Below are 27,685 nucleotides of genomic sequence, written 5' to 3'. Positions count from 1 at the left end.
GAGCAGCTGATACAAGCAAGTCTACTTCAAAATGAAAGCAGTAGGACAGATCTGCACAGAGAGCCTGCAGGGAATTGGCTAAGGAAAACTAAAAGCAAAAACTAGAAGAATATAAAATATTCTTTGATGCTCACTTGACTTGGAGAAAAATAAAAACATAGCAGTTATACATATACACATATATATATATATATATATATATATATATATATATATATATATATATATATATATATATATATATATATATATAAATAAAATTTAAAAAAATGAAGCTACTAAATGTGGTTTATAACATATTGTGCAGGGGTAGTGTTTGCAGTAGCTTACTCAAATATATGCATTCAATTATATATCTATGGACGGATGCATGGATAGACAATGAACCATATTTAGCAGTAGATATGTATGTCACATACATACACATACCTCCACTTCCAAAATTACCAGTACCTGGGTTAGAACAGATTAAGCTCCAGTAACAATGTTGTCTCTTCAAATGCTGTCAGTTTCTTGTAGCTATGGCTGACTACATCTTCATGCATTTGTTTGAAAGGATTTATTTGGCTAATTAAATCAATATAAGCTTACTATCAATCCGAAGAGAAAACCGGTGGCTCTGTCATAAACAGTGTTTGTGACATTTCCAAACAACTCCAGATTTCAAAACAAATAACTCTAAAATCTGTGTTGAATAAGTATTACCAGCTTTCAGAGGTCTGAAATAAATATTTCCACATTTTTCATAATTAACCAATGTTTGGTGAATCCCCAGAGCTTATTAGCTTGGGAAAATGGACCTCCAAAACCCAAGTCTAAGTGTTAATGTTCAGATGAGGCACTCTTAACTATGTACTAATAATCTAATGTCAATCAGATCAGCATATGAATGTGATAGAAAAGCACTACATTTAGTATACAAAAGGAAAGGAAAGATGGTTTATTTTAACTACAGGGGGACTGACATACATTAACAGAAACCATATCAAAGGAAAACAATACAGATTCAGTAGAAATTCACAAAGTAACATATTCTGACCTTATTAGAGTGTGCAGCAAACAATAACTGACATATGAGGATTCACAGTATCAATAGGCTTTTCCTGATGAGTTCTGAAAAAGTCTGATGTGGCTATACTTCCAATACATATACAGCAAAGGAGATTTGTGACGGCAATCAAAGGAACCATGAAAACCATCGTTTCATATTCCTTTAAATATTATTACCCAGGACATATTTTTAATTAATGTCTGACACTATAAAGATATGGCATAGCAAATTGAAGTGGTTAACCTACTTGATGTAGTGTCACCTTTTTTTCTGCACTGGCCTCATACCAGCTCATTTCTACACCAAAATCTGTTCAAAACCTTCGGCTCTTTTTTTTGTTCAAGTGTGTTTTATGTTAGGCATCATAATGTTGCTATAGATCAGCGATGACCGTATAGCCATCTATGTGCAGAATGATTTGTCCCTGAGCTTCTTCTCTGTGCCATTTAAAGGCTGCATGAAATAGTATTCACTCTGAGCGTAAATCCTCCCATTGTAAACTAAATTATGAGTATGATATTATAAAATACTGATGACGAAATAAGTCGATCTACTTGTTTTTGACCATCTTGAGAATATTAATTTAGCTTGAATTATACATGTACATCTTAGTATTATAAATAATTTCAATGTCAATACTTTACAATCAATTCCACTATTTTATTAGACTAATTTTACTGATATTTTTCAAGTATTTAATCCTGTTAAGTTTGATGGTTGGGAACCCAAATTCAGTTTTAGAAAAAAGAAAGAAAAAAAAAAAAAAAAAAAAAAAAAAAATATATATATATATATATAGATATATATATATATATATATATATATATATATATATATATATTTCTCATTAGCTATGTTTTAATTATAAAACATAGCAGAAATAAATGCTTGCTGTGTATAATGAATTCATATAATAGATGACTCCCACTTTGTCAGTTGAATTACAGAGAGAAAGCCACAAAGTTTTATTGCACTGAAAAAGCCGATGCAGTGGCTTCTTATGTTACTTGGTTAAATCTTTCAGTTTGTGCAGAGGCACGATGGGAAAAGTGGGACTTATGAAGAGTGGATCATTTTCTTTGAAAAGGTGACTCTGTTATGAATTAAGGCTTTTGACATTGTTATAGAGGTAAAGATAAAAAAAAAAAAACAAGAAAAAAAAAACTAAATTTCATCTTTCTGATGTTTTTAGTTTCACTTAAACTCCAGCCCACTGCAGTCTGATTTGGTCGGCCTTCCAAATGTCATCTGTCATCAAACAAAACAAAACAAAAAAAAAACAGCATTTTGTCCTGATGTAGACAGTCTGAAAAAGTTTCCATTCTTCTTGGTGGATTTCTTCAGCATACCAACAAAAAAAAAGGAATTATCAGCCACGCCCTGTAACAAAGATCAGATTACATAAGAAATGAAACAGAAGGGACATGTTCTCAATAGTAGTCTCAGTGTCTGTCTTACCACAAAAATATTCACACCCAAACATTTTCATTATCATTTTAGTCAATTTCAAGTGACAGACCAACACAAAACAAAACAAGGTTTTCAATATTATATTTAAAAAAAAAATTAAAAGGGTGACCTTGCATTTATATTTCCTTCACTCCAATATAGCCAAATCACATCCAATTAAAGTAATTGATTCCAGGGATCATCTATTAAATGAACACTCACTTTTATCCGATTTAATCTCAATAATATTACAGCTGCTCTGTGAAGGTATCAGAGTTCTTTTAGAGGAATCCAGTGAATAAAAAGCATCATTAAGACAAAAGTAAAACATGACATTTTTTAAGGAAAGTCATTAGAAGCCCTGTTTCATGGTGCAGTGCGTAAGTTTTTCCTTTAGCAGGTTCAGGGAAGATGAAAGGAGCCAAATACAAAGGAAAATAAAAACTTCTGTGGTTTAAAAAAAAAAAAGCTGAAATTCTGAATTTCCTTGAGCATTTTTTCTAAAGAGCTAGTACAAAACTTTTTTTTTTAATGTAATAAAATAATGGCATACTTGTAAAAATGTTATTTTGAAAGCCTCATATTTATTTCCTTCCAATTCAACATTCAACCGTACTGTGTTGGTCAGTCACATAAAACAATTAATTTGGACACCTAACATGATAAATATGAACATGTTCAAGGAGTGAATAATATTACATCAGATTTTCAATTCACTGAGTCCAATAAATAAATTTATCAAACATAAAAGTGGTATTCTTACTTGCTTCATTTTTCTAGAAAAGCAAATTCTTCCGAAAACTCGTCTTCTTCTACCTCCTGTGGCTCCTCCTCAGCTGGTAGTTCTTGGTGTTTTTCAGTCATCTCTTTTACTTTGCCATTTTTAATCTCCTCTGTCTCTCCCTCTTGTTTCTCCTCTAGGACTGTCGATTCCTCCTGAACTTTTTCTTCACTATCTGTCTTACTTTCTGACCCAGCAATCAACTCTTCGCGCTCTGTGTCATTTCCCTCCTCTTCAGTAGTGGTTACTTCCATCTCTCTGTCTTTCTGCTCCACAGGAGATGAATGTTGTTCATCTGCTGCTGCATATTCTTCATGTGCATCTTCAGCAGCTGGAAGTGAGTCTTCTGGAGTTTTTTCTGTGTCTTCCTCTCCAGGTGCTGCAGGTACCTCTTCTGTTTCTTCAGTTGTGGGAGCTTCATCTTTCTCAGCAGGTACCTGGTCTTCAGTTTCAGGTTCAGCAGCCTCTTCTACTTGCTCCTCAGATTTGACAACATCTTTCAATTGCTCCTCGATTTTGGTAGCCTCTTGATCTTCAGGTTCGGCAGCTTCCTCTTCTTCCTCACCATGTTCTGCAGCCTCCTCTTCTTTGTCACGTTCTGCAGCCTCCTCTTCTTTGTCACGTTCTGCAGCATCCTCTTCTTCCTCACCATGTTCTGCAGCCTGCTCTTCTTTGTCACGTTCTGCAGCATCTTCTTCTTCCTCATCATGTTCTGCAGCCTCCTCTTCTTCCTCATCATGTTCTGCAGCCTCCTCTTCTTCCTCATCAAGTTTTGTTTCCTCATCTATTTGCTTCTCATCAAGTTCTGAAGACTCTTTTTCTTCTTCAGTTGTGCCAGCTACTTGATCCTCATTTGCTTCAGCTACCCGATCCTCTTCAGCTGCCATAATGTCTTCTTCCTCAGTTTCTGCAGCTGACATTTTCTCCACAGCAGCTTCAGCCACGTCTTCGTCATCATCAGCTGCAACCAATTCTTCTTCATCAGTAACCTCTTCATCCTCTGCCACTGCTTTTTCTTCAGCGTCATCTGCCTCTTTCCTTTCAAGATACTCAGCAGGAGGCTAAGACAAGACAAAAGCAGTGCTACTTCACATGACAAGTCTGTAGAGCAGTAGCACCTAAATACTTGGCCAATAAGATGGGATTGTAGTGACTCAGAAATTATATTTGACTGTAGTTTGAATGTGAAGCCATACCAAGCAATTATTTTACGCAAATTAATGACATAAAAATCTCATTAACGTCTCCCTACAGGCTGAGTACAGAAATAGTAAGGAGACCATGGAAATTGTCTCTGTGTGAGTCAAGTCTGTTCTGGCATAATTCTCAAGGTTAATCTCCTAAAAGCCAACCATTTCTGGAACTGTAAAATTTGCTAAATTGGTAAGCTATGCATGTTTATATGAGCACGAATCTGATTCATCTTCAATTTAAAACAATACTGTGTTTGCTTGTACAGACAAAAGGTACTTGTAAAATGTATTTGGACCTCTTCAGAATATCCATTTTATCTTTTTTTCTTTACAAATGAAGTGTGGTGTGCATTTCTATGTAGCCCTCGAGTCTATTGTTTCCAGAACAATATTTTTCTTCAATTGCAACTTAAGTTCAAAAGTTGCTTCAAAGATTTTATGTGTCCTTACCTTGTCGCAAACTACAAATGGAATCATTTACGGCTTTTGATCAACAAATCTTTCTATTTTTCCATGAAAGCCATATTAAAGAAGAGCATGAGTAAAATGTTTAAAAGCTCTGTTTATTTCTGGCCATTATGCACAACTTAGTGTTGGTCTGTCATCAAAAATTCCAATAGTGCATTGACATTTATGATTGTGAGATGACAAATAGTAAAAGCTCAAGGGATTTGAATATTTTTTTCACGGAACTGCATCAGTGCCAAAAAAGAATAAAAAATGAGAACCACAGAAGCACAAGCATACATTGGCTTGTCAAATGGTTACTTGAGTATTATGTTTCTATGTTCCTAAGATGAGAATCTTGAGAATAGAGGGCAGGCTATATTTATCCACACTAGGATGTACTGTGCTTACCTGCTCCTCTTCACTGGCCGTCAGAGACAGCTGGGACTCTTTACTTTCAAGGAACGCTCTGAAATATCCAAGCATTCCATTATCAGACTTGTTGTCAGTGTTGGTGATAATAGACTACACTTTCTAAAAATGTGTGAATCATAAAATGCCATTTTCCAAAAATGCTCATTTAACAAAAATGTAAAGTAAGGCGAGCAAATCAACTTCAAAACTCTGCTGCACCACAGACATGCTGACAAAGATCAGGGCAGCCTCACAACATGAACACAACACTGGACTAGAGAAATAAGCAAATCATGCACTGTGATAGAAAATAAGGCTTTGACTAAGTCAATAAAATTCTGGGTGAGAGGAAGGAAGCAGATTTCTCAACTTCTCTAAAAGCTGCACTTTTTTTTTCAAAATTTACCTGAGATTAGCCATTTCCACCAGCTGTGCCTGGTGAGTATACAGTTGATTTTTCAGTTTCAAGACTTCACTGGTCTCTCCATCCAATGTAGCAGTCATTGTGGTAATCTGGGCAATCTTTTCTTCCATCTTTGATTCAGCTTCAGCAAAGTTCAAAGACAAGTCCTCAACCTTGTGGGACAGTTCACTGGTCAAAGCAGCCAAACCCGCTATCTGCATCCTGATGTCCTCAATCTCCACGCTCTTCCCCGTCAGCATGCTCTGCAGGTGGCTCAGTTGCTCCAGAGACACGGTGGCTTGCTGCACTTCTGCCAGACGGGTTTTCATCTCAGTGTGCAAGGACAGCACCTGAGCAGGGAGGTCGGACGTCTTCAGCTGCTCAGCCGTAGCCAAGGCCATGCCCACCTGTTTCTGAGTCAGTGCATAAGACTCCTCCAATGAAGCCAGTCGTGTGTTCACGTTCTCTGAAACATGTTGCTGCAATGAACAGAGATGCATAGTCTTAAATAACTAAAACATTAAAAGTTTCATGAACCACAATAGCTAAAAAGAATGCTAAGGAAATGAGAAGAGAGTTGAAAGCAGTTGAAGGTTTTGGAGAGTTGTAAAAAATTTTAGGTCATGAACTGAGATAATGTAAACCCAACTAAGCAAAAAATATATATTTCTAATCAACTCCTTCAGAAGACAAACAAACTTTTGTTTGCAGACTTCAAAACACAGATTTGTTTTAGGATCACAAATTTACGCTATGAGATCCACTCAAAATAAGTTTTAGTTGTGTCCTACTTAATAGATCAGAGCAAAACGGTTCATATTTACTGTTCATGCATGTTAAATTAAGTAATTTATTGTAACTATAAAGGAGCTTAAAACAGCCTTGATCAATAATTTGTTTCACTGCCTGAGACCAAAACAACTCTACAGGTAAACCTGATTTCACATGAAGTCCTGAAACAAAAATAAAATGTCTAAAGAAGGTACTTTAAATTCTGCCTTTGGCATCGTGTGTTGCCATCTAGCATGATCTGCACTATTAGGTCTACCATGTGTACTTCTTCAAGTTTTTCAAAAAGTTCCCCAAATTTTTCAATACAGAATGCCCTTTGAAAATGTTGACTTTTCAAAAGGATTAAAAAGAGCAGCCTTGCTGTAATGTATTCAGCTTACTGTTAGATGAGCTGTTCTTACATTGAATCTACTAGTCACAAAACCAAAATCTAAAAAATTGGTTCATAGAGATCATCTGGGTCATGGTAAAACAAGCTTTGTAATTTCTGAAAACATGGATGAACATATATCTGAAAATGTGTATATCCCCAAGTCTGTTCATACAGAGAAGACTCGCTGAAAAGACTGAGCCTCATGCGTGCAAAGTTTCCACAGAGAGGTCTTTCCTTTGGACTTCTCATAGTACAGAGAAATATAGCCTGCAGCAGCCATGACACAACAGAGCTGGTAGATTCTTACTACCTTATACATATATATGCATATTCTGACATTATTATTTTAGTAATTTTATTTCCCACCTTTCTGATTAGTTGTTACTCACACATTCTGCATAAAAGTTTGCAAACAATGTTGTTTGGTATCAGAAACCCGTCTCTAAATATAGTCTTGGCACTTTGCAATCTTGTTTATGAAGTTTGCGCATCTGCTGCCCTGCTTTAGGTTTGTTCTGTTGAATAATGTAGTAGAATTATTTCCATTGACAATTTTGACAATATAAATTTTTGATAAAGACAAACATCAATAGTTGCGTGTCTGTTGGAAATAGCGTTTTGTGCTCACGCAAACTCCCGGCATTTTGAAACTTGATATAGTCCTACATATTTTAGCTTTCTTCACTGCAACTTAAAGATTGTAAGTGCCCTAAGGGCTGTTCTTCTATTTTCAGAAACATTTATTTTAAACAGCAGCTCATTCATTAAATAGGTCATTATTAAAGGCAAGTTGGATCAAGGAGGGCTCCAGCAGAGACTTTAAGTAGCTATATTAAGTTTTTACCTTTGTATTTGACAGCCTCAGCTCCTCGTGAGAAGACTGCAGTTTGGCTATTTTCACCTGAATGCCCATGACGTTGTCCGTTAGGTCAGTTAAAGTTAGGTGCTGCTGGAAAAAGAACCATGCACCGGCGACCCAGCCGAACACCACGACCGCAGCTAAAACCAGCAGAGGAGTGTGGTTCTTCCCACCAGGGCGAACTTCTGTTTCCAGGAGCTCACTTTTAAAAAAGTTATCCTCTTGTTTGAGGTTGCTTTTCCCCTTTCGGTGCTTGGCTGTCATTCTTCCCCTTTATATCAAGGACACTGTGTTCCAGTCTGGCACAGAGGTGATATCCAAACAGAACTGCGGGTCAAACAGAGACGAGCCGCGGCGGGAGCCCTGATTAACTTCAGACGCTGTGGAAACGGACCGGGGCTAATTGCCGCAGCGGAACCGATAAGCTGCACAGAGGAGTCGCATGAAGAAAAGGAGGCGTGATAGAGCGGTGCGATTTTGCCTGTTCGGAATGAAGAGGGGGGTCGCGAGGCCTGGGAGTGGCTGACCCCCCGCCACGTGCGCTGCTCACCGTGAGTATGGCGCTATTTATGAGCACAACCATGCGAGCTCTATGACCTTTGAAAGTAGACATTTATTCTCTTGAGAATCAATCAATAAATAAATCAAAAATACTGCACAGCTGGAAAAAAATCCATATGATATTTTAATCTTTATTAGTAATAACTGTGAACAGACTGTCTTCTTATTGGTTTGTCATATTTTATTTTGAAGGCCCTTTTTGAAATTTAGTGTAAGTCACAGTATTTGGACTAAAACATGTTTGATTTTGTCCTAAATTACAAGGTTTTTTATTATTTATTTTCAATATAAATTTGGTCAATTAAAATATGAAAGTCTCTTACAGGCTCAAGCAAAATGTCTGTTAGAAATTAGCTGCAGGTTTTGTTGCCATCTGATCTATGGGAATCTGAGCCGTACAGGCTGAAGAGCACAGAGCGGAGAAAGGCTAACATAGGATAACAACTGTGTTCCTATAGACTATGTCTTAGTGAAAGAAGCTAGATTTAGATTTATACCTTTCGATATATCATACTCATGTCATACATCTGCCTTTTAAATGGAGTGGCTGAAATTTTTACCCATCCTCGTGCAACATACCGGATGTTCAATCAGATTAGGAAGACAGTGTGTGGACTTTAATTTTCAATTCAGATTTTTGTTTAGATTTAGATGTGGACTTTGATCTATTAAAAGGTCAGAAGAACTTAAATTAAAGTTCAGGCTTTTTGAATGTTTTACAAAGTTTTCCTTTGGACTAAAAACAAAGAAAAACACAAAAACAAAGTAAAGGCTTTGTTAATGTATTGTTAAAGGTACAAATCTTATTTAAATATTCCTGAGCCATTGTATTTGAAAAATTCAATATAAAAGACAACAGGCAAGACAATAAACATTTATTGATCCACAGAATGTCACAAACTGAAAGCTTTACTATTGAAATGGCTTTATTTCCAAAGCTAGAATTGAATCCACATTATTTCAGTGTATCACATTCATTCTCATCTTCCCATGATATACAAATGACCTTTGAATATCGGTGTCTTCAACTTCTTCACTCTGTATAGAGACAGATAACACCATAATTAACTCACATTTACTAGTTTGAATGTATTGTTGACATGAAAAGTTTACATAATCCTGTTAAAATACTAGGTTTTAATGACTTGAAAAATTTAAACCAAAATAAATTTTAGAACCTTTTTACCCTCAATGTGACACATTTCCTGTACAACCCATTTGAAAAAAACAATCTAAAACTGTTTAAAGGAAAAAATAGAAACTTTAAATAAAATGGTTGCACAAGTATGCCAACCTTCTTATAACTACGAGTAAAATTGTGTTAAAAAAGTTACCACCATATTTAAGTTTATGCTCGGTAGGAGTGAGTCAAGAACCTGCCATCATTGGGCTATGAGAAGAGGTGGTAAGACGGAAGTGTATTCTGAAAGATGAACAATCAATTTTGCTGAAACAAATTTGTATATTCTCAAATACAAGGTTTTAGCACTTCAGAAGCCTGAAGTGCTAAAACTTCAGGCTTCTGATAGAAAGTTGCCAGTCTTGACCTGAATACAACAATAGGTCTGTGGGGCAAACTGAAGAGAGCTGTTAATAGGAAAATATGTCCTTAGTTTTTTTTTTTTTTTTTTAGCAATTTTACAACCCCTCACAGGAAATATTTCAGCTTGTTCGTCAATGTAGATTATAGCTCCAAAAAAGGGAAAGATTTGGGAAGGACATCAGAATCACCTAGCATGCTAATGTGTGTAATTTTTTACAAGAAATGCAAGTTCAGCCATGCTTCAGTCTTACCTCTGACACTGAGCACTGTGGAGCATTCAGCTCGTCCTAAGCTGTTTTCAGCAACGACTTTATACTCTCCTATGTCTTTCAGACCGACATGAAGTATCAGCAAGGAGCAGACACCACATGTGTTGGAGATGTAGTAGTTGGTATCTGTGTTTATGCTGACGTGGTTTCGATACCACGTGACTCGAGCTGCAGGGTCTCCCTTCACTGCACAGCTCATACAACACTCATAGCCTACTGTTGCAGTTTGAGGCTTCAAAGGTACAATGAAAGCTGGAGCACATCGCAGATCACAGTCCTTTTTGGTTGGTTCGGTTATCACCATTTTTTCTGCAGGAGATTAGAGATAGAGTTAGTGTGTTTTTCGTAAAGTTAACTCATTTGAATCAGAAGATTTAAAAATAACACACCTTTCTTCTTTTCCATCCCCCAGGTAGGGGATTCTGATGGTGCTGATATTCCCATGTCATTTTTGGCATACACTCGAAAATGGTATTCCCTCCCTTGCATAATGTTGCAAACTGTGAACCTGTTATTGAAGAGTCTATCAGCCACTGTGGTCCATGTGTGCTTGGCAGATTCCAGTTTAGCCACTGAATAGTGGAGACGATCATCACGCTTCTCATCAGGAGAAGGTTGCCAGATCACAGTCACAGTCCCAGGAACACTTTCTTCCAGTTCCACTGGTCCAGGAGGCTTTGGATCATCTGGAAACAGAGTTTTCCTTATATAACCGAAGTCATACACATAAGCCAAAACTCACAGAAAATACAGTTTTACCTGTTACCCTAACCTCCGTACTGAAAGTTTCCTGTCCAACAATGTTTTTCACCAAGACAGAGTAGATGCCCGAATCTGAGCGCTCAGAGGTGGGAATCAGCAGCTGAGATGAGCTGTCAGAGTTACTGATTGTAACACGCTTCATCACCGGCACGTTGTCTTTTAACCATCTAATTTCTGGCCAAGGGGAAGCCTGTTTATAAGAAAACATGATTATACAGAGCTTTCAAAAAGTGTTGATACTTTTGAACCTTCTCTGATTTTATCATGTTACAAGGATAGACTTTATTTTATAGGAGTTTTATGTGCTAGATCAACACAACAAAGTAGAGCATGAGAAAAATCAATAAAGTGCCATGCATTTGCAATTAGACTGTGTACAATCTGTACAATGTGAAGACTAAGGAACACAAGAGGCAGGTGCAAAGTTTTGTGAAGTTTGAGTAGAATTAGGTAAAAACAATATCCTGAGCTTGAGTGTTGGATAATTTTTCAGTTCGTCATTCAATGAACAATATTGCACAAGTGTACACCTACCAAGATATGGCCATACACTTAAACTGACAAGCTATCATCTATCAGAAGTATACCACATAACACAGCTACAAATGAAGACATTACTACAAAGTGTTTTCTTTACAAATTTTTTAAACTTTACATTATTTTTTCTTTGTCAAAATTGAGAACAATTATACTTTTCCTTGATCTATTACAGAAAATCCTCATTAAATACATTGAAGTTTAGAGTTGTAAGATAACAAAATGTGAAAATGATTCAGGGATGTGAATACTTTTACAAGGTACAATTTGTTATAAGCGAGCATGCTAATTATAAAAAAATATGTATATTTTTGCTCAGACTCAGATCAGTCACTTGAGTCAAACTTACCTCAAAGTTAACCCTTATCCTGACAGAGTTCCCTGCCCTCACAACCATGAAACTCTTCATCTTGTTGTTTGTGAACCTTGGTCTCACTTTATTGAGAACAACAAAATCAATTTCAGTTTATATTTAGAATAAACAGAATAAGCAAAAATTAAAAGCATCAGAAGAGCTGAAATCATGTACTGTAAATTATTGCTTTTTGTTGACATACCAGGCAAAGGCATTGCAAGAATATAGTTTGGCAGCTCCTCAGGTGTGCCTTCTCCTCCATCATTTATAGCAATGACTCTCACCCAATACATATCCATAGGCTTAAGGCCTTTCACATTAAAGGAAGTCATGATAATGGGGCTGCTGTTACAGCGGCACCACTCTGTGCAATCTGCCTGGCGGATCTCCACAAAATATCCTTTTGCTTCGTCCTGTATGCCTGGTTTGTCTTCAGGTTTTGTCCAAGTCACAACCATGTTGGTGTACGATGTTTCTGTCACCTTCAGGCCTGTTACTTTACCTGGAAGCTCTAGACAAATATAGGATTAATATGATTGTATTTTCAATGCATGCACATTCTTTATCGTATTCAGTTCTTTAATAATTTTTTCTGATACTTACTTTTAGGATCCCTTGCAAAAACAAACTCTGATGCATTACTAAATTCACCAGCTCCTGAGAGGTTGATGGCACAAACTCTGAACTCATATTCCATACCTTCCACAACATCTGTCACAGCATACTTTTTCTCTAGAAGTCATTTTAAAGCAAACAAAAATGAAATAATAAAACAGACATACTCATTTGCAGACACTCATACCATTTCCAGATGCTGTAAATAAATATATAAGAATACCTTTTATTATTTCATCTGGTGCATTAACGCAAGTCCAAAGATTACTTCCCTGCTTGCGCTTCTCTAAAATATATCCCAGAAGACGTGACCCTCCAGTGCTAGATGGGGAAGACCATGAAAGGTTGATGCAGTCATTGAATGCACTGACTACCTTGGGAGGTGCTGGAGGGCCTGGAAAAGCTGAAGTGTTCAGAAACAAAACATAAATCACGTGAAGCTAAAGCTTTACTTAGATGCAACTAAGGCTCGTTTCTTATTACTGCTGAAATTCTTTTCAGATTTTAGCACATTTCACAAACATCACCAACATTGTTTTGACTTGCCAAATTTTCCAGCTTGCATTTCATCTGTCTCCATCACTTCGCTCTTTCCCTCTGAAGTTACAGCCCAGATGCGGTAACAGTACTTTCTCCCACGGTCCACATCTGTGTCACGATACATGGGCACACCTGGTATTTCACCTATTTTCTTCCAGGTGTTTCGTCCCACTTGCTGACGCTCCAATATGTAGTTAGTCACTGGTGATCCGCCATCATCCTTTGGGGGACGCCACTTGAATTCAACGCATAAGGCTGAACTCTCAGTAACCTCTGCAGGCCCCAGGGGTGGGGATGGCTTGTCTGAATCATAAAAAAGCTTTATGAAGTCTCTTCACAGTTTATGAATAAGGGATTAAAATTGCATTTTGTAGAGGCAAATATGCAGAGTTAGTTCTGGGACACATTTCTTTTTATCAAATCTAGGGACCAAACTGTAAGAAAACAATGTATTAGTCAAAGAGCTACCATTTGAAAGTATATTCAGATCTGTGACAGGACAGATGACCTAACATTCAATTAATGCATTCTGCTGTAGGAAGGACATCTACGGCAGATACAGCCATATTTTCCAGAAATAGTACATTCATAAGCAGCAATTAGTCAAACATTACTTAACATTCTACTGAATTACAGATAAGAAAACATTGCTTGACTCATGACAAACTAACTTCTGACTTTTAGTCTTAGAAACAATTAGCAGTGAAATTTACTCCTGGGCGATCTGACATGTGTTTGTGACAAGATTTTTGCTAAAGTCTAGTTCAAGTTTTAGAAACCTCACTTTGACCCTCAAAAAATACAGTGTTAACAGCCTGCTCATGTCATTTTAACCTAAATTGCCCGACATCTAGAATCTGCTTCATATTAAAATAGTAGACCCACTCTTTGATGTCTAAACTGTCACAAGTCACTTACCAAGCACAATAAGCTGTGAAACTGCCTCAGTGAAGCCATGGTCATTTTTTATCTTTATCTTGATCTCTCCAGTGTCTCTTCTCTGGCATCTGCTCAGGAGTAAGCGAGTGTGACTCGCAGATCTTTCTATCATTGTACTGTTGTCATCTTTCAGCTCATCACCGTCTTTGTACCACTGAACTTTTAAAGGTTTGTGGCCAATGAACTGGAGTTTATAGATGGCATTGTGTCCCACTTTAACTGTTAAAGGTCTGGTGAAAGCACTGAGGTCTTCTGGGTCAAACCTTGGAGGATCTAAAAATATAGATCCAGTTTAGATCATTTTAGTTCTTTGACATTATTAATCATTTATTTAATTCCTTGATGAATACACAAACCTCGGATGCTCAACATTGCCTCTGTCTTACGACCATCTGCTTCAAAGCGGTACTTTCCTGAGTTGTCCTCACTGCATTTCATTATCACTAATTTATGGATGGGTCCCTCCATAGTGATGGACACATTATCATCTGGGTAAATCTGTTAGGGTTTAATATTTAACACATAAAATATCTCAAGCAACGCAATGAACAGTATTTAATATAAGAAACAACACAGTGTAAACTGACAATTACTCTGTGGCAAAAAAAGATGAATTTGACTTTCATGACAAACCTGTTTTCCATCTCTGAACCAGACTCCCTCACAGTCTTCCCTGCTGAGCTTACACATTAACTCAGCACTCTCATGGATTATTGCATCGACATCTGATAAACCCCAGATAAACTGAACCCCTGGATCTAAAGACAGAGGTGAGTTTATTTTTATATCATCATGTCATAAGAAATTGGAGTGACTGAAATATTGGTTCCTGTATATCTTTTCTTTCAAGCAAATATACTGACAATGCATAATAGCATGACCCTATTGAACATTACACTTCTTAGTGGTTTGGATACATCAGCCAAAAAGTAAATTTGGTTCACTGAAAATTGATGTGTTAAAAGCAGAAAAAAGGAACATGTGCACAGTGGACTGATCACCAAAACACACGAAGAAATGTACAGAGAAACCTATAGCATGTAACTAATTGATTACTCACCAGTAATTGAATTTGTAACCAGGTCTTGTCTTTTACGCCTTATATGGTTGGCAGAGTGGTTCACATTTTCAGTCTCGTCACCCTCACCATGCTTTCCAGGAAACACACACTTGCCTTTTAAAAATCACAAATACATTTTATTTACCTAGTTTTCAAACCACTAGGCAGATTAAGTAAGATGTAGCTTTCTTATGTAAATATAGCAAATCCTAGACATTTTGTCTTTATGTTAATGAAACTGGCTGATACAACTTTTTACTCATGCAATAACAAAGTCTGTACTGGTGTTTAGAGCATATTATTCCCAAAGGTCCAAAAGGTCTGCCGTTTTTAATCAAAACAATAATTTTATGCAGTAATGTACTTCTTACCATTGGCTGCGTGTTTAGACTTTTTGCTTTGCTTTAAACTTTGTTGGTACTTTCCTTGGTCAGCAGAGTCCTTGGTCTCCTCAGTGTTTAGTTCATCATCACTTACTTGTTCATTTGAATCTGTGTGTCAGATATTATTTCAAAACGTTATCCACAAGCAAAAAGTATTGCAGTTCTATTTGGCCGTAAGATATAGTCAATTTTCATTGTCTGAAAAAGACTTGGAGAATCAATTCTTACAAGAGTGGAATCTAAAAAGGAATTTTGTTATTTAAAATGATCTTAATATAGTGATTTGAAAGATATGTCAGTTTTTTAATATTAATGTCCTTTCTTACCTGATGCCTGTTCTTTCCAGTCTTCATTGTTTGTTTTCTCTTTGTTTCTTGGTGACTTGTTGCAATTCTTATTTCCTCTGAACTGATTCAGCTGTTGGACAACATCATTCCATTGATCTATGAACTCTGCACAGACACAAACCAATAATATAAGCATATTTAAGGACTTTTCCCAATGCACACTCAAGAGGAAAATGCCATAAAAAGTGAACTATTTTTATGTTGTTAGTTCTGGAGCGGTTCTACTTTTTATGAGATGTTTCTCACCGGTTACATCATGCTCTGCTTCTTGATCTTGCCGTATGTTTGAAACATTACTCCCATGTCCAGGATCCTGACTGTCCTCAAAAGGCTCTCCTTCAATAGAATCTAAAGAACAGTAAATGTGAGAGGCAAATTAGCTGTGAAATCAGTGTTATGTAAAGTAAAAGTTACTAATATTAAAAATGAAATGCATCACTATGTTCTTGTTGTTATTGATAGATCTGGTCTCTTTTTTCTTTAAGCATTTCTGGTTTAATCATCTAAACAAATATATTTCAGAAGTACATGTGACTGATCACTCTTTAAATTCAGTTGATTTTAAATTAGGCATCTATCAACTACATATTGCTGATCTAAATCAAATAAGGTGAATGAAATAGAGTATAACTTGTTTTTGTACTAAAAAGAACTGTTTACAGCACTTATAACAGGTTGTAGGACTTGATTCATCAGGTAAAAACCAGCCTGACCTGCACTTCGTTTTTCCTTCTTTAGGTCCCCAGCTCTCACTTGCTCTCTTTCTCTTGTCACATCCCAATCCTCAAATGTTGTTAAAGGGGCATCTTTCATGTTTTTCCTCTCTTTAAACAAAGAAAACCAGTTAATCTTAACTGAGCCATCAGTAAGCATGAATTAAATTGTGTAAAGTAAATGTTCTCAACAATACTTTGTGCATTTCTCCTAAAAAGCCATTTCTACAAGAGTGTTTCTAGCAGGTTGTGGAAATGAATTTTTTAGGTTAAAAACAGACTTTACCTGACATTATGTTACAACCAACATGACCTTTGGTTTGTTTTTTCTTCTTTAGGTCATCTTCTTCTATGATAACCTCAGAATCCTCAAATGTTGTCACAATGCCATTTTTTGTGCTTTTCGTCTGTGTTTTACTTGTCTTATTACTTCCACCGCAGTTGTCTCCACCAGTTAGTGTTTCTCCTTTCAGTTTTTCTGCTTCTGAGTATTTTTCTTTGACAGCTTTTAAAATCTTCTCCATTTCTCCTTGGACTTTTATTTGCTGCTCTTTGGCCATTTTTTCCAGGTCTGCCTGAACCCCTGCAGCCTTTGCAGTCTTGCGGATAGTTTTCTTAGTATCACCTGTCAGGTTGCGCTTATCTGCAAGCATGTTAAGCACAGCGAATACGTTTTCATTTTCAGCCAATCACTGACCACATTACATTGGTATTTGTTAATGGATTGTCCTTTTACCTTCTACCACCAGCCAGGCACTGCAGGAAATAATCCCTGCTACAGCAGAATAGATTCCTTTGTCCAGTTTTGTGCAGTCCCTGATGAGCAACCCATGGATGAGTTTGTTGTCAGACACAGTTATGTTGTACTTCTCCCCTTCTTCCAGGAGGATGCCTTTTCTCATCCATGTAATCTTAGGTAGAGGGTGTGTTAGGACACACTCAAAGAGAGCATCATCATTTTCTTCAGCTTTAACCTCTTGTATTTTGATCACAAAATCCACATTGGAAACTAGAAGAAAAATGACACTTTAAGAAATTGAACTCTTTCTTTTCAACTTGCATATATCAGTGCAGTCATTGATGGTCTGTATTGATATATTGTGATTAGGCGACTACATATTTTTTAAATTCTTAACAGTGTCAAACTCGTTTTGTTTCTGAACTTACTTTTGAACTCTGTGAGGAGCAGATCCTTTTCAGCATTAACTAGTGTTAGATGCTTGTTGTGGCGGTTAGCTTCTTCAACATCCCCAATATGAATCCCTGTGTCATGTTGCACAGTGCCTTCATTTCTGATGTAGTTTTTCTTCCCAAGATTCTCAGTGTCCTGTTTTTTAGCATCATTGTCACAGGAAATGATAATATCCTGTTTAAGTGAAGAAGCACAGGAGTTAAAAGCATTTGGTAGTTTGTGTTTCATCTAAAATTCACATCTTAGCCAAGCACAGACATGTATATTGGTTTCATTCACATGTTAACACTTTCAAACATGACCCTGGATTGGGATAGAAAACAGAACACTGGGTTGATGTCGGAGTTAAAGAAACTGCAACAGATTTGGATCGTAATCATTCAATGACTACAGCAAATAGTAAATTACATTTTAATTTAGAATTACATTTTAAATGATCAACTTTTTGAAACTATGTGGTTTGTTTAGAAGAAATTGCACGCAAAAATATAATGAATGGAGGAAAAGAATTACAGGCAATTAAAATGCAAAAATAAGTTTCATCAGCCCTTATCAAAGGTAATAAATAGCATGGTTATGAGTGGAGGTTGAGGAGGATTTCGGAATGTCAGTTCAGTTAATGAAAAGCTGTTGGAATCGGCTTTTCAGTTTTAGGTACAGCATTTCAGGGATGGACAGTGTTTTCCAGATTGCACGAAGATAAACAGATTTTGAAGAGTGTGTGTCTGTCCTTTTTCTAATCCTGCGTGCTCTGCTGCAGCAAACCTTGTAGATCTCTTCCCGGTTATCAGGGGGAAAGAAGTGATTTTATTTTATTTGTTAGCCACACTCCAGAGAGCTGCTCTATCGACCACTGCTACATTTTCACCTCTGGTCGTGCAGAAGTACCAAATTACATCCAAATCGGGCCATTACTTCTGGTCCTTAAATGGGTGCCTAACTTTTCTCTCTACAAGCTTAATTGAAAGTTGGCAGCTGTGGCAGCAGCACAGATTTTGTTGACTGGGTGAAATAGTTTACAGCTAATGCTCTGAGGTTGTATTTTTTTATTGGCATTATGATCATTAAAATGAAAAGAAAATGTATTGCCATTCATTAATATTGTTGCATTTGAGAAATTACATTTTTATACCTTCTGTTTGTTTTTTCCATTCTGTTTTCTTTTCTCTTCAAGTTTCTTGAGAATCATGTTCAAGTCTGCTATGCCATACTCAGAACAGATGCTCTCGTAGTCTCTTCTGTCAGCATTCATCATCGCATCCCAGAAAGTTTCATCATTATCCCCACCTGCTGTCTGTGATTTGCTAAAGTATTAAGCAAACATTGAATGTCACTGTTATTGCAATCAATATTGCATGAGACATATTAGGATTGAGCTGCTTAAAATGCTTACCTTTTCTTTAAAAGCTTTCTGAAATCTTCAGGAATTGTTGAACCTGGTCAGAAGCAAAACATTTGCTAATTGTATCCATTATTATTATTATTATTATTTTTATCTAAATTTCTGCTACTGCACCAAACATTTCTACACTAACACAACATAAATATTTTGAGTCACTTTGAACTTTTTGAACACAGTGATGTAAAAAAAGAATCTGCCCACCAGTAGGTTTCTGTTTTCACTTTCTTGTTGAATTTGAATGTTTTCAAATAATGATTTGCTACAAATTTATTTTGAGTTTGATTTCACTATCCACACACAAAAAAATCATGTTGTGATGAAAAAAAGTTCAAGAACTAAAAAGTCATTGACATTAAATAATATCTTTCTTTTTCAGTCAATATTATCTACACTAGTACAATTTAAAACACTACATCCTAAAACTTACATCTAAAGATACTCTTTTTTTATTTTTAGTCTCTACTATTAGCTTTTGCATTCACATTGCAGAGGTGCTGCCAACTGCTGACAGTCTATCACAGATGAGTTCATATGAGTTTATATTTTGACTTAATTGTGCACATTAGGCAGTGTACAATTTAAAGTAACATTAACTCGAAAATCAGTCTTACCATCAATTATGCTTAATGTTGTGGTGCAGACAGCTTTGCCACATTCATTCACAGCGTAGCATTTGTATGTATCAGCCTCCTCTGCAGACACTTCATGAATCTGAAAATGCATATAGACATAGTATGTTGTAGTTCTTTCAGACCTTGCTGCTTTGCTCAGTTTCTGTGACAAACTGTGATATAACACATTCAGTCGGTTACCTCTAAAATGTGTTCCCCTGTTGATTCATCATATTTCCTTTGGAATTTTTCCTTGTCTGCCAGATTACCTTTCGTTCTTCTCCATGAAACATCTGGTTTTGGATCTCCTGTCACCATCGCCTTGAAAATGACTAAATTTCCTAAAGGACATTTTCAAAATATCTTATTTGTTGTTGCATTTTTTAATTTCAACTTTGTTTTGGTGAAAAGCATATTGTTAAAACACAATGACTCAATCATATATTTCTTTTGTTTTGATTTCATGTGACTGAACAGTTGCAGGAAACACATAAGCTTCATTGCTTTTCATCACATAAACAAACAAACCTTCCTTAACTGAAACTGGCATGGGTTTGGACTGGAAGTCTGGAGTACTTTTACCCTCGGGTAAAGTTGCTGCATACTGTGTGATCATCACTCCAGGGGTTTTAGATCTCCTCCGGATTGCAGCTAAATGAAGTCAAAAGAATGTTGAGAGAATTATTAAATGAAAAGGGTTTTAACAAATAATAATCAAGTCACCTTCTTCTTAAATGAATGAGAAAAAATAATGTTTTTTATTTGTTTGCTTGCTTGAACAGAGTTCCTTTATGGTACCAGCAAATAGCAGAAAACATGATGATTTAAGTCCACATAAATGTTTTCCTAACATGTGCAGGCAACTACCTGTTTTGAATGGTATATATCATGTTTTAAGATGCAATGCATTTAAAAAAAATTGACTCCTAATATCAATATAAGTTTATTTTAAAGGCAAGAAAAAGTGTTATTTTTAACTGTCGAAATTACTTGTGTATATTTACAACTTTAGGTTTCTGCTCATCTTTTATTTCTTTCAGGTTCATTTATAAACCATATTTAACATCAGTTCCTAACAACCTGAATGTGTTCTTTATATGGTTCTTTATATGTCCTATTTGCTGTTTTTATTTTCTACTTCAGAATTTGTATAGCAAACACAACAAGCTGAGCTAAAGACAGAGAAACAAAACATTAGAAATACAAGTTAACACATGTATAGTTAGTATGTGTTACAATAAGCATATTCTGTATGAGTTTTATTTAATATTCTAATCACGCATGAACAGATCTGTTGGCTAGTCAGGCTATGAATGTGTATTTCTATTATGGGATCCAACAATCTGGGGATTAGCGATGGCAAGAACGAAAACAGTAAAGGTACTCTTTCACGTCTCTGCTTCAAGACTTTAAAATACACCAATGATGAGTAATAAGCAAACAGTGTATTTCAGTAACACAGACAACAGCTAACTCATTTTCACCTGACTTGTTGCCCGACACCTCATTAAAACGTAGAATGTACTGATGAACCATGGAGAAACCTGAATTGAGTAAACAGAGATAAATTAATATGTATCACATAATATCAGAATGTTGTCGCTGAAATAACAGCAGTGATACATTATTTATATTTATATATGGATAATAATGAAATGAACTAATGTACGTGATGTTCTGGTTGCTAACTGGCCCGAGTTACTGCCTCTTGTCCACATCTTGGCTAGAGTTGAGAAAGCAAAATGTGATCTGAAAATAAAAATACATTGATTTCACTAGATATAATCAAAAATTAGCACAATGCAGATTTTTATCATTCATTATAGTGTTTGCTCCGTATTCATATTTCAAACAATTCTTACCTTTCTTTTCACCTGTAGTGGTAAGTATGTACAAGATTTGTACCCTGAGAAAAATACTGTAGATAAAAACTGCAGCTGTTTTTAAAATCGGCCACAGTTTGTACAGTGCTGACTCTAAAAGCAGCACAGTGGTTTAGATTAAAAGTTTGCCTAAACGCTCTGCTCCATTGATCCTTTTTAACTAATCACAATTTATGAAATATAAAATCCAAACACCCTCCCCTCCAAACACTTCTCTCAAATATCAATGTCTCCGCTGTGTAAACGGATGTAGTTTGTGCACTGTTTTGAAATAGAAAATTAATTTGGGACTGCACAGTTTTACTATTATCATCCTCTTCATGTTGTACTTTAGTTTTTCTAAGCTAAATTTTATGTGAATGCTTATTGATTAGGGTTCATGACAATGAAAGGGCAAATAATTTTGATAAATATTAGAAAATCCAAAGATTACAAGTATATTTCAAAATATTGTGATTACATCGGTTTCAATAGCAGGGATGTTTTAACTTCTGCAGTGAATGATATAAACAAGTGACAATCACAAAAGAACTGCAAAGCTTGTGCTGTAGACCACCATCCTATGAAGTTACGTAATCTCCTGGTACTTAATTGATCAGAATTATAATAGAGAAAAAACTACTCATCTAATTCCAAACCAACCAAACAAAATAACCTAGTTAAACTGATCTAGACTAAAAGTGCTTTTCCCTGAAACATTCGGTGATAAATATCACTTAAAAAATAGGAACAGCCAGATGATGATCCGTATTTTTCATGACTTCAGTGTTTGGAAATATAAACTCTCAGAATGAAACAGCGGAAGTCTATTTTTAAATAGAAATCTGATTCTTGTTAAAATAATTTTACACATAGTCGCGTATAAACAGAGATAAATTGCTCACCTGTTTTCAGCTCTGTGTTCACACTGCCTCACAGGTTGATTGTTGTGGTACAAATCTGCTGCCTCTTAGGTTTTACAGACTTTGGGTGGATGTTTCTGGGTTGAAAGTCCGCAAGCTGCCTCTGCTGAGACAGTTTGATGCTGAATGCGGGTGGCTTATATTGCTAAGAAAGACAGTGTTGGGAGGGTGAGGAGGACAGTGGTGGGATTAAGGGGTCTTGGACGGAAAGCTGAATAAGGAGTGGGGAGGGGTTGCTGCTGGGTTTGTCTGTAATAATAATAATTACTGATAATAAAATACAAACCTTTAGACGAGAGCTGCCATTGCTGTATTGATCATTTTAGATTTAATTGAACACAGTTGTCACTCTTAAGTCTTTCATAAAGAGTTTAGGTTACATAAGCAAAGCATTAATCTTTGAAAATAATAACAAATTGATTATTTACATTAAAAAAAACATGCATTTTTTGTCATTTCTGTGTCCACATAATGTGATTTCAAACAAAGAGCATGTACTATATAAAAATAATATAGAGGAGCAAAATCCCACTTCAGTTATTTATGTTCTTCACAACTATTTAGTAGCTAGTAAACCTCTACATTTTTATGAAGCTGACTTTTTTTAATCCACTCACTTGTTTTATTAAACCTAGCAGTTGCCTGGATACCATGGGAAATCACATGATGCTAACAAGGCACTAATCTGTTGGTATGCAGTGTACTTCTAATGTTAAGACACATTATGTAATCAAGGTTGTGTCATTTCTGTGGTACAGGCTCTCCCTAAAGTCTTTGATGCTTATTTGTTCTTGGACAGGGACGATCAAATGAAGAGCAAGGAGTTTTTGATGAAGGTCAGTCAATAGAATGTTTAATATATTTGTCACATTAAGATTCAAACCAAGTACCATGTCTCTGAAGTTTGAACAGAGAACAACTAAAAGTCATTTTAAAAGTAAGGCATTTTCAATCAAAGCATAATGAAGCAATCTGGAAACAGTGTCTTAAAGTGAGATGAATGTAGTTTTTGATTAACCAGAAATAATTATCTCAGTGTCAGTGTTTAACAATAAATAAGAATTACAGAACATAATTTAAGGTGTGATAACTGAGCACACTTGATGACCTATCAGCAAGTAGAAAAGTCTTCTTGTAGACATTAATCTAATTCATTGATGATTTGAGGCTTTCATTTATGCACAACACTTTTAAGATTCCAGAGCTTATTATGCTTTCTATATTGACCCAAATATATATTCACAACAGCATGTGATATACATTGGTGTCTAAATTAAACACCCTTTGTTTTGACAGTTGCTTTTCAAAGTTCCTCTTGTGATGTAACAATGTTTAACTCCTGTTGTGTTCTCTCCATGGAGACCTTTTCTTTGTACACATTAGCATCATGGATCCAAAACGGGAATGCTTCTTACTGGTACCATAATTTATCACCTGAGTTTGGAGAAAGTTTTAGCTAATGGATGCTCATTAAATCTATCGTGTTCATCCACAACCCCCAGAATTTGACTGGTAAAGATAAACTGAAATACATAAGTCAAAACAGTTTTTTTGTGGTTTTTTTTATTAAAAAAAAAAAAAAAAAAAAAAAAAAAAAACGGTTTTGATTGTCACTGTACAATCATAAGCTTCTATGTATTTCAGAAAATCAAAGCAAGATAATGACCCGAAACATATTACCATACATTTTTCTGGTTTCTAATGTAAAAGGTTCCCAAGATGTTGCAGTCCCTGTGGCAGTGTAATGTACAGAGCACCATTTTTCACAGTCACACAGTGAAAAATAGAATGCAAAATCTAACTAAATATTATAAATCTTTTATCTGGCCTGAATAATATACAATGTGTTAGATATATCTGCCAGAAAAACTATTAAATCTATGAGCACAATCCAAAAATCCAAGATCCCAATAGTGTGTGCATCCTGTCACGCTTGACCTTCCACATACTGCACCTCTAATTCAATTGGCTCAAAAGACTTTTGAAATGGCCTGAGCTCACATAAACCACCTGGATTAGTTATTAAACCCTCCCTGCCAACTTTCCTTATATTGACAAAATGTCACGCAGCATAGCTTTCATTCCAGTCATGGCAAACCAAAGTGAGCTGCTGCTGAGGCGCTAACTAGACAGCGAGACTTATCTCTCTGTACTGCAGATTGCTCTTTGAGCAAAACCTCAACTGTAAGACCTTGTTCCTCAAAAGTTTGATAACCATGTTTACCACGGTTCAATAGACACAGCCACATCTGTCAGATGTGCTTTAACTTTTGGAAGTATTAGAAAATGTTACATATTGTCTTGATTTTGGTAAGAAGCTGAATAGTTTCTATTATGGATGTTGGAGAATATGGGTTTACCAGTACAGCAGTCATTTGGAAATCTCAGAGATGGCAGTATAACTCCTTGGTTTGCAGTAACAGTAACGCAGAAAGATTGCTTTGGAAATTAGTTAAAGTGGATTCAAGAGGCATGGTATAATTATCATAGGCCGAGTCTATTTCGGTGAGACAGATTGAAAACCAAACCTCTCCAACCTTTGACATTTGTGTTAAGATAAACAACTTCTTCAAGTCATATTGTTACATTTTAATGACACTTATCTTTGTTCTGTTTTACTTCATTAGTAATATTTTTCAACAAAGCACTTACATTTTGCCAAGAAAAGTTTCACATTACTTTCCTTCTTAAACAATGTACTGATGGTGAGTCCCTGTCACTGTATCATTGTCTGTTTTTCAAAGGAAGCTCTGAAAAAGAGATGCTCCCTGCCAACTTTCCTTGTATTGACAAAATGTCACGTAGCATAGCTACGCTTTGATTCCAGCTGGAAATATTGAAATCAGCTTGAAATATCACTGTCGCCCACTCCCAGCAGTCTGTAACTTGCTGTCATGCAATAGGCCTTGTTGTTTGCCTCTTGTAAACGGCTCCCTTTGCTTTCTGTTCCCAGTGCTCTATTTGGGATAGGGTGTTTCTGCTGAAAAGAAAATTTAAAGTTAATTAGTTTCACTGTCATTGAAGTGCTTACAAACAAAATCAAAAGATGTAAGAAGCAATTTAAAAAGACACTTTTAAAAAGGCCTCTTTTTGGTTGCAGGAGTATTAGAGAGAACAGGGCTTTCAGCAGATAACAGAAGTCTAAATGGAATACAAAAGAGTTGCTCTATTTTATCATATTGAACGTCCACAGGCCTTTTTTGGAACATGTGGCATATGGAAATGTTGGCATTCATTTGGAAATCTCAGATTTAAGTCAATCTTGTAGATTATTTAGGGAATAAACACAAAGAACTGCCTATGGTTAGTATTGGTAAAAAATATTAGCATTTGTCAAGTGGACAAAGTTTGAAATTATCAGCTCCTGAGACTTTTTCTGTCATAAAATATTTTTAAATTAGCTTACCATTTCTCTAATTTATGTGGTGTGACTTTGCCTTTACTCTTAAGATAAATAATTTATATTGTTTTTGAATGATTATCTCTAAATCTGTTTATGAAATGTAAAAAAGTAGTTAAAAGAAAAATCAGAGATTGAAAATAAGCCACTGATATATAGTTAGTGTCTCTCTCAAATAAATTGTTTAGAAAATGAAAAAGCAACTGGTACCACCTTAAATTGGTCATGGGATAGCAGCATGAAAGTCAATTTTGTGTTGCACTGGCCTAGTCAAAGTACTAAATTCATCTCAAGTTTGAGTACATTAATCTATGGATAGGTATTTTATTATCCTATTACAGTATTTCATTTAAGTGAACAGATGTACCTTAAATATTTCACCAAATAAACAGAAGAAAAATTCTATAGCCGGTGGCATTAAAAAGGGTTGTTAAAATCAAGAATACTGGCATTTTAAACAAACAAACAAGAAAAACCTCTCTTCACCAAATACCTGTTTAAAAATGATGATGTACTACTTAATTATATGTACATTCTGTGCAGGTCAATTTAACTGATTTAAGGGTTTTATAAAGACCACATAAGATTTTTCTTGTCGTAATATGTTAAAGCTATAAAAGCTATGAAAAAAAACCCAAAAAAAAACATTTCCCTCTTGATTTTATAAATGGTAAAAAGCTCCCCCACTGACTAGAAAACATCAAATCTGTGTGATCGGGGATTCCTTGTAATGAATTCCTCTCTAAATCCTCATCACAGCTTTCTGATGGCCCATCTCCATGCCCATTACTCACAGCTCCAAATGCTCCAAGCATTATTAATTCTCCTCACTGACAAATAATTTGTGTGCTTTCAACACTCAGACACCAGCTCTCTGATTGGTGCTTATACAGTCTCTCTGCAGAGCAATCGTGGAATGAATTCACTTGAGAGCTGACCCATTACAACAAAGCTTTACATACTTGAGCGCTTTATTCTGGGATGCAATTCTCTGAATAGCAACTGAAGTAATGTTCTGCAGAAATATAAGGTAGTGCACAGACATGTGTCACAGAGGTATCCTTGCTCTTGTCTTAGCTGGGATCAACATTAAATGATATTGGATACAATGAGTAATTTTTGCAGATTTGCAACATAACTACAATTAGTGATATTTATGTTTTTCGTTTGTTGCCTGGCAATTAAATTTGTGCAAATTTTTCTCTTACATGTTATAATCACAGTTTGGATTGTTTTAGAGCATTTTCTGGTTGGATAGTCAAGGAATATACTTATTGTAGTTTTTAAGATGACAGTTACAAAGAACAGTTTTTTTTAAAGAAACAAAATAAGGCATTTTATGAAACAATATTAAACTCAAAGTCTATCAATGAAACTAATTATGTCTATATGTGATACATTCTTAAAGATTCATTTTTTATCGTAAGTGGTTATTGTATGCCTTTGGACATAAGTGACATGTTTCAATGCTTTACTTCTGTCTTCATCTGATGCCACAATAACAGCTTAGAGAAATTAAGCGGCTTTATTAGATCTTGATTATTTGTGGTGGATGTGTGACATTTTTCAGTTTACAAAAAAATGTGCCAAATTTAGTATCTCTAATTTAAAATGAACAATCTGACAAAAATATTTAACATAACCTGCAAGAAATTTTTTAGTAAAAATATATGGTTACTATATTGAGAAGTTTGGGTGATTTAAATCCAGTGTAAAGTGTACTCTTTTGAAAGTACACTTACAGAGGAAGCATGATACATTTTGAGGTATTTAGTGTAATGATTGAAACCCATCGATCCTGATAACGTTGTCAGACACCAGACTGACTATTTGTAGGCAGGATAATCTGTGAATTATGCCACCATTAACATACAAGCTAATTTTAGATTTCTCAACAATGTTAAAATTT

General features: G+C 35.7%; 2 protein-coding genes across 3 annotated transcripts; both read right to left on the bottom strand.

Annotated features, from left to right (window-relative positions):
* Positions 1–1,944: 1,944 nt before the first annotated feature.
* zgc:66479 (uncharacterized protein LOC327541 homolog) lies at positions 1,945–8,244 on the bottom strand. 2 transcript variants are annotated; one of them, XM_055046404.1, is made up of 6 exons: positions 7,748–8,244; positions 5,742–6,217; positions 5,333–5,390; positions 3,914–4,342; positions 3,264–3,859; positions 1,945–2,431 (listed from the first exon to the last, which is right to left on the bottom strand). In XM_055046404.1, the coding sequence occupies exons 1-5, from the start codon at positions 8,024–8,026 to the stop codon at positions 3,269–3,271; spliced, it is 1,833 nt and encodes a 610-aa protein (XP_054902379.1). In that variant the 5' UTR covers positions 8,027–8,244; the 3' UTR covers positions 1,945–2,431; positions 3,264–3,268. The 2 variants fall into 2 exon arrangements, with proteins under 2 accessions (XP_054902379.1, XP_054902378.1); XM_055046403.1 differs by having other exon boundaries at positions 3,264–4,342.
* A 970-nt stretch (positions 8,245–9,214) lies between these two features.
* Positions 9,215–22,463, bottom strand: LOC129370423 (immunoglobulin-like and fibronectin type III domain-containing protein 1). The gene is made up of 28 exons (XM_055046401.1): positions 22,359–22,463; positions 21,261–21,340; positions 21,076–21,135; positions 20,120–20,242; positions 19,793–19,932; positions 19,592–19,691; positions 18,972–19,014; positions 18,711–18,882; positions 17,554–17,752; positions 17,123–17,395; positions 16,673–17,029; positions 16,387–16,497; positions 15,920–16,021; positions 15,653–15,778; positions 15,315–15,434; positions 14,944–15,057; positions 14,517–14,641; positions 14,240–14,381; positions 13,863–14,156; positions 12,951–13,247; positions 12,628–12,807; positions 12,393–12,521; positions 11,992–12,300; positions 11,784–11,869; positions 10,895–11,087; positions 10,525–10,821; positions 10,118–10,444; positions 9,215–9,361 (listed from the first exon to the last, which is right to left on the bottom strand). The coding sequence occupies exons 2-28, from the start codon at positions 21,307–21,309 to the stop codon at positions 9,357–9,359; spliced, it is 4,473 nt and encodes a 1,490-aa protein (XP_054902376.1). The 5' UTR covers positions 21,310–21,340; positions 22,359–22,463; the 3' UTR covers positions 9,215–9,356.
* Positions 22,464–27,685: the final 5,222 nt, after the last annotated feature.

The sequence above is a fragment of the Poeciliopsis prolifica genome, unplaced genomic scaffold (genome assembly GCF_027474105.1).
Source record: "Poeciliopsis prolifica strain line A6 unplaced genomic scaffold, Auburn_PproV2 SCAFFOLD023, whole genome shotgun sequence".
Lineage (NCBI taxonomy): Eukaryota > Metazoa > Chordata > Actinopteri > Cyprinodontiformes > Poeciliidae > Poeciliopsis > Poeciliopsis prolifica.
This window is presented reverse-complemented; position numbering and strand designations above follow the sequence as displayed.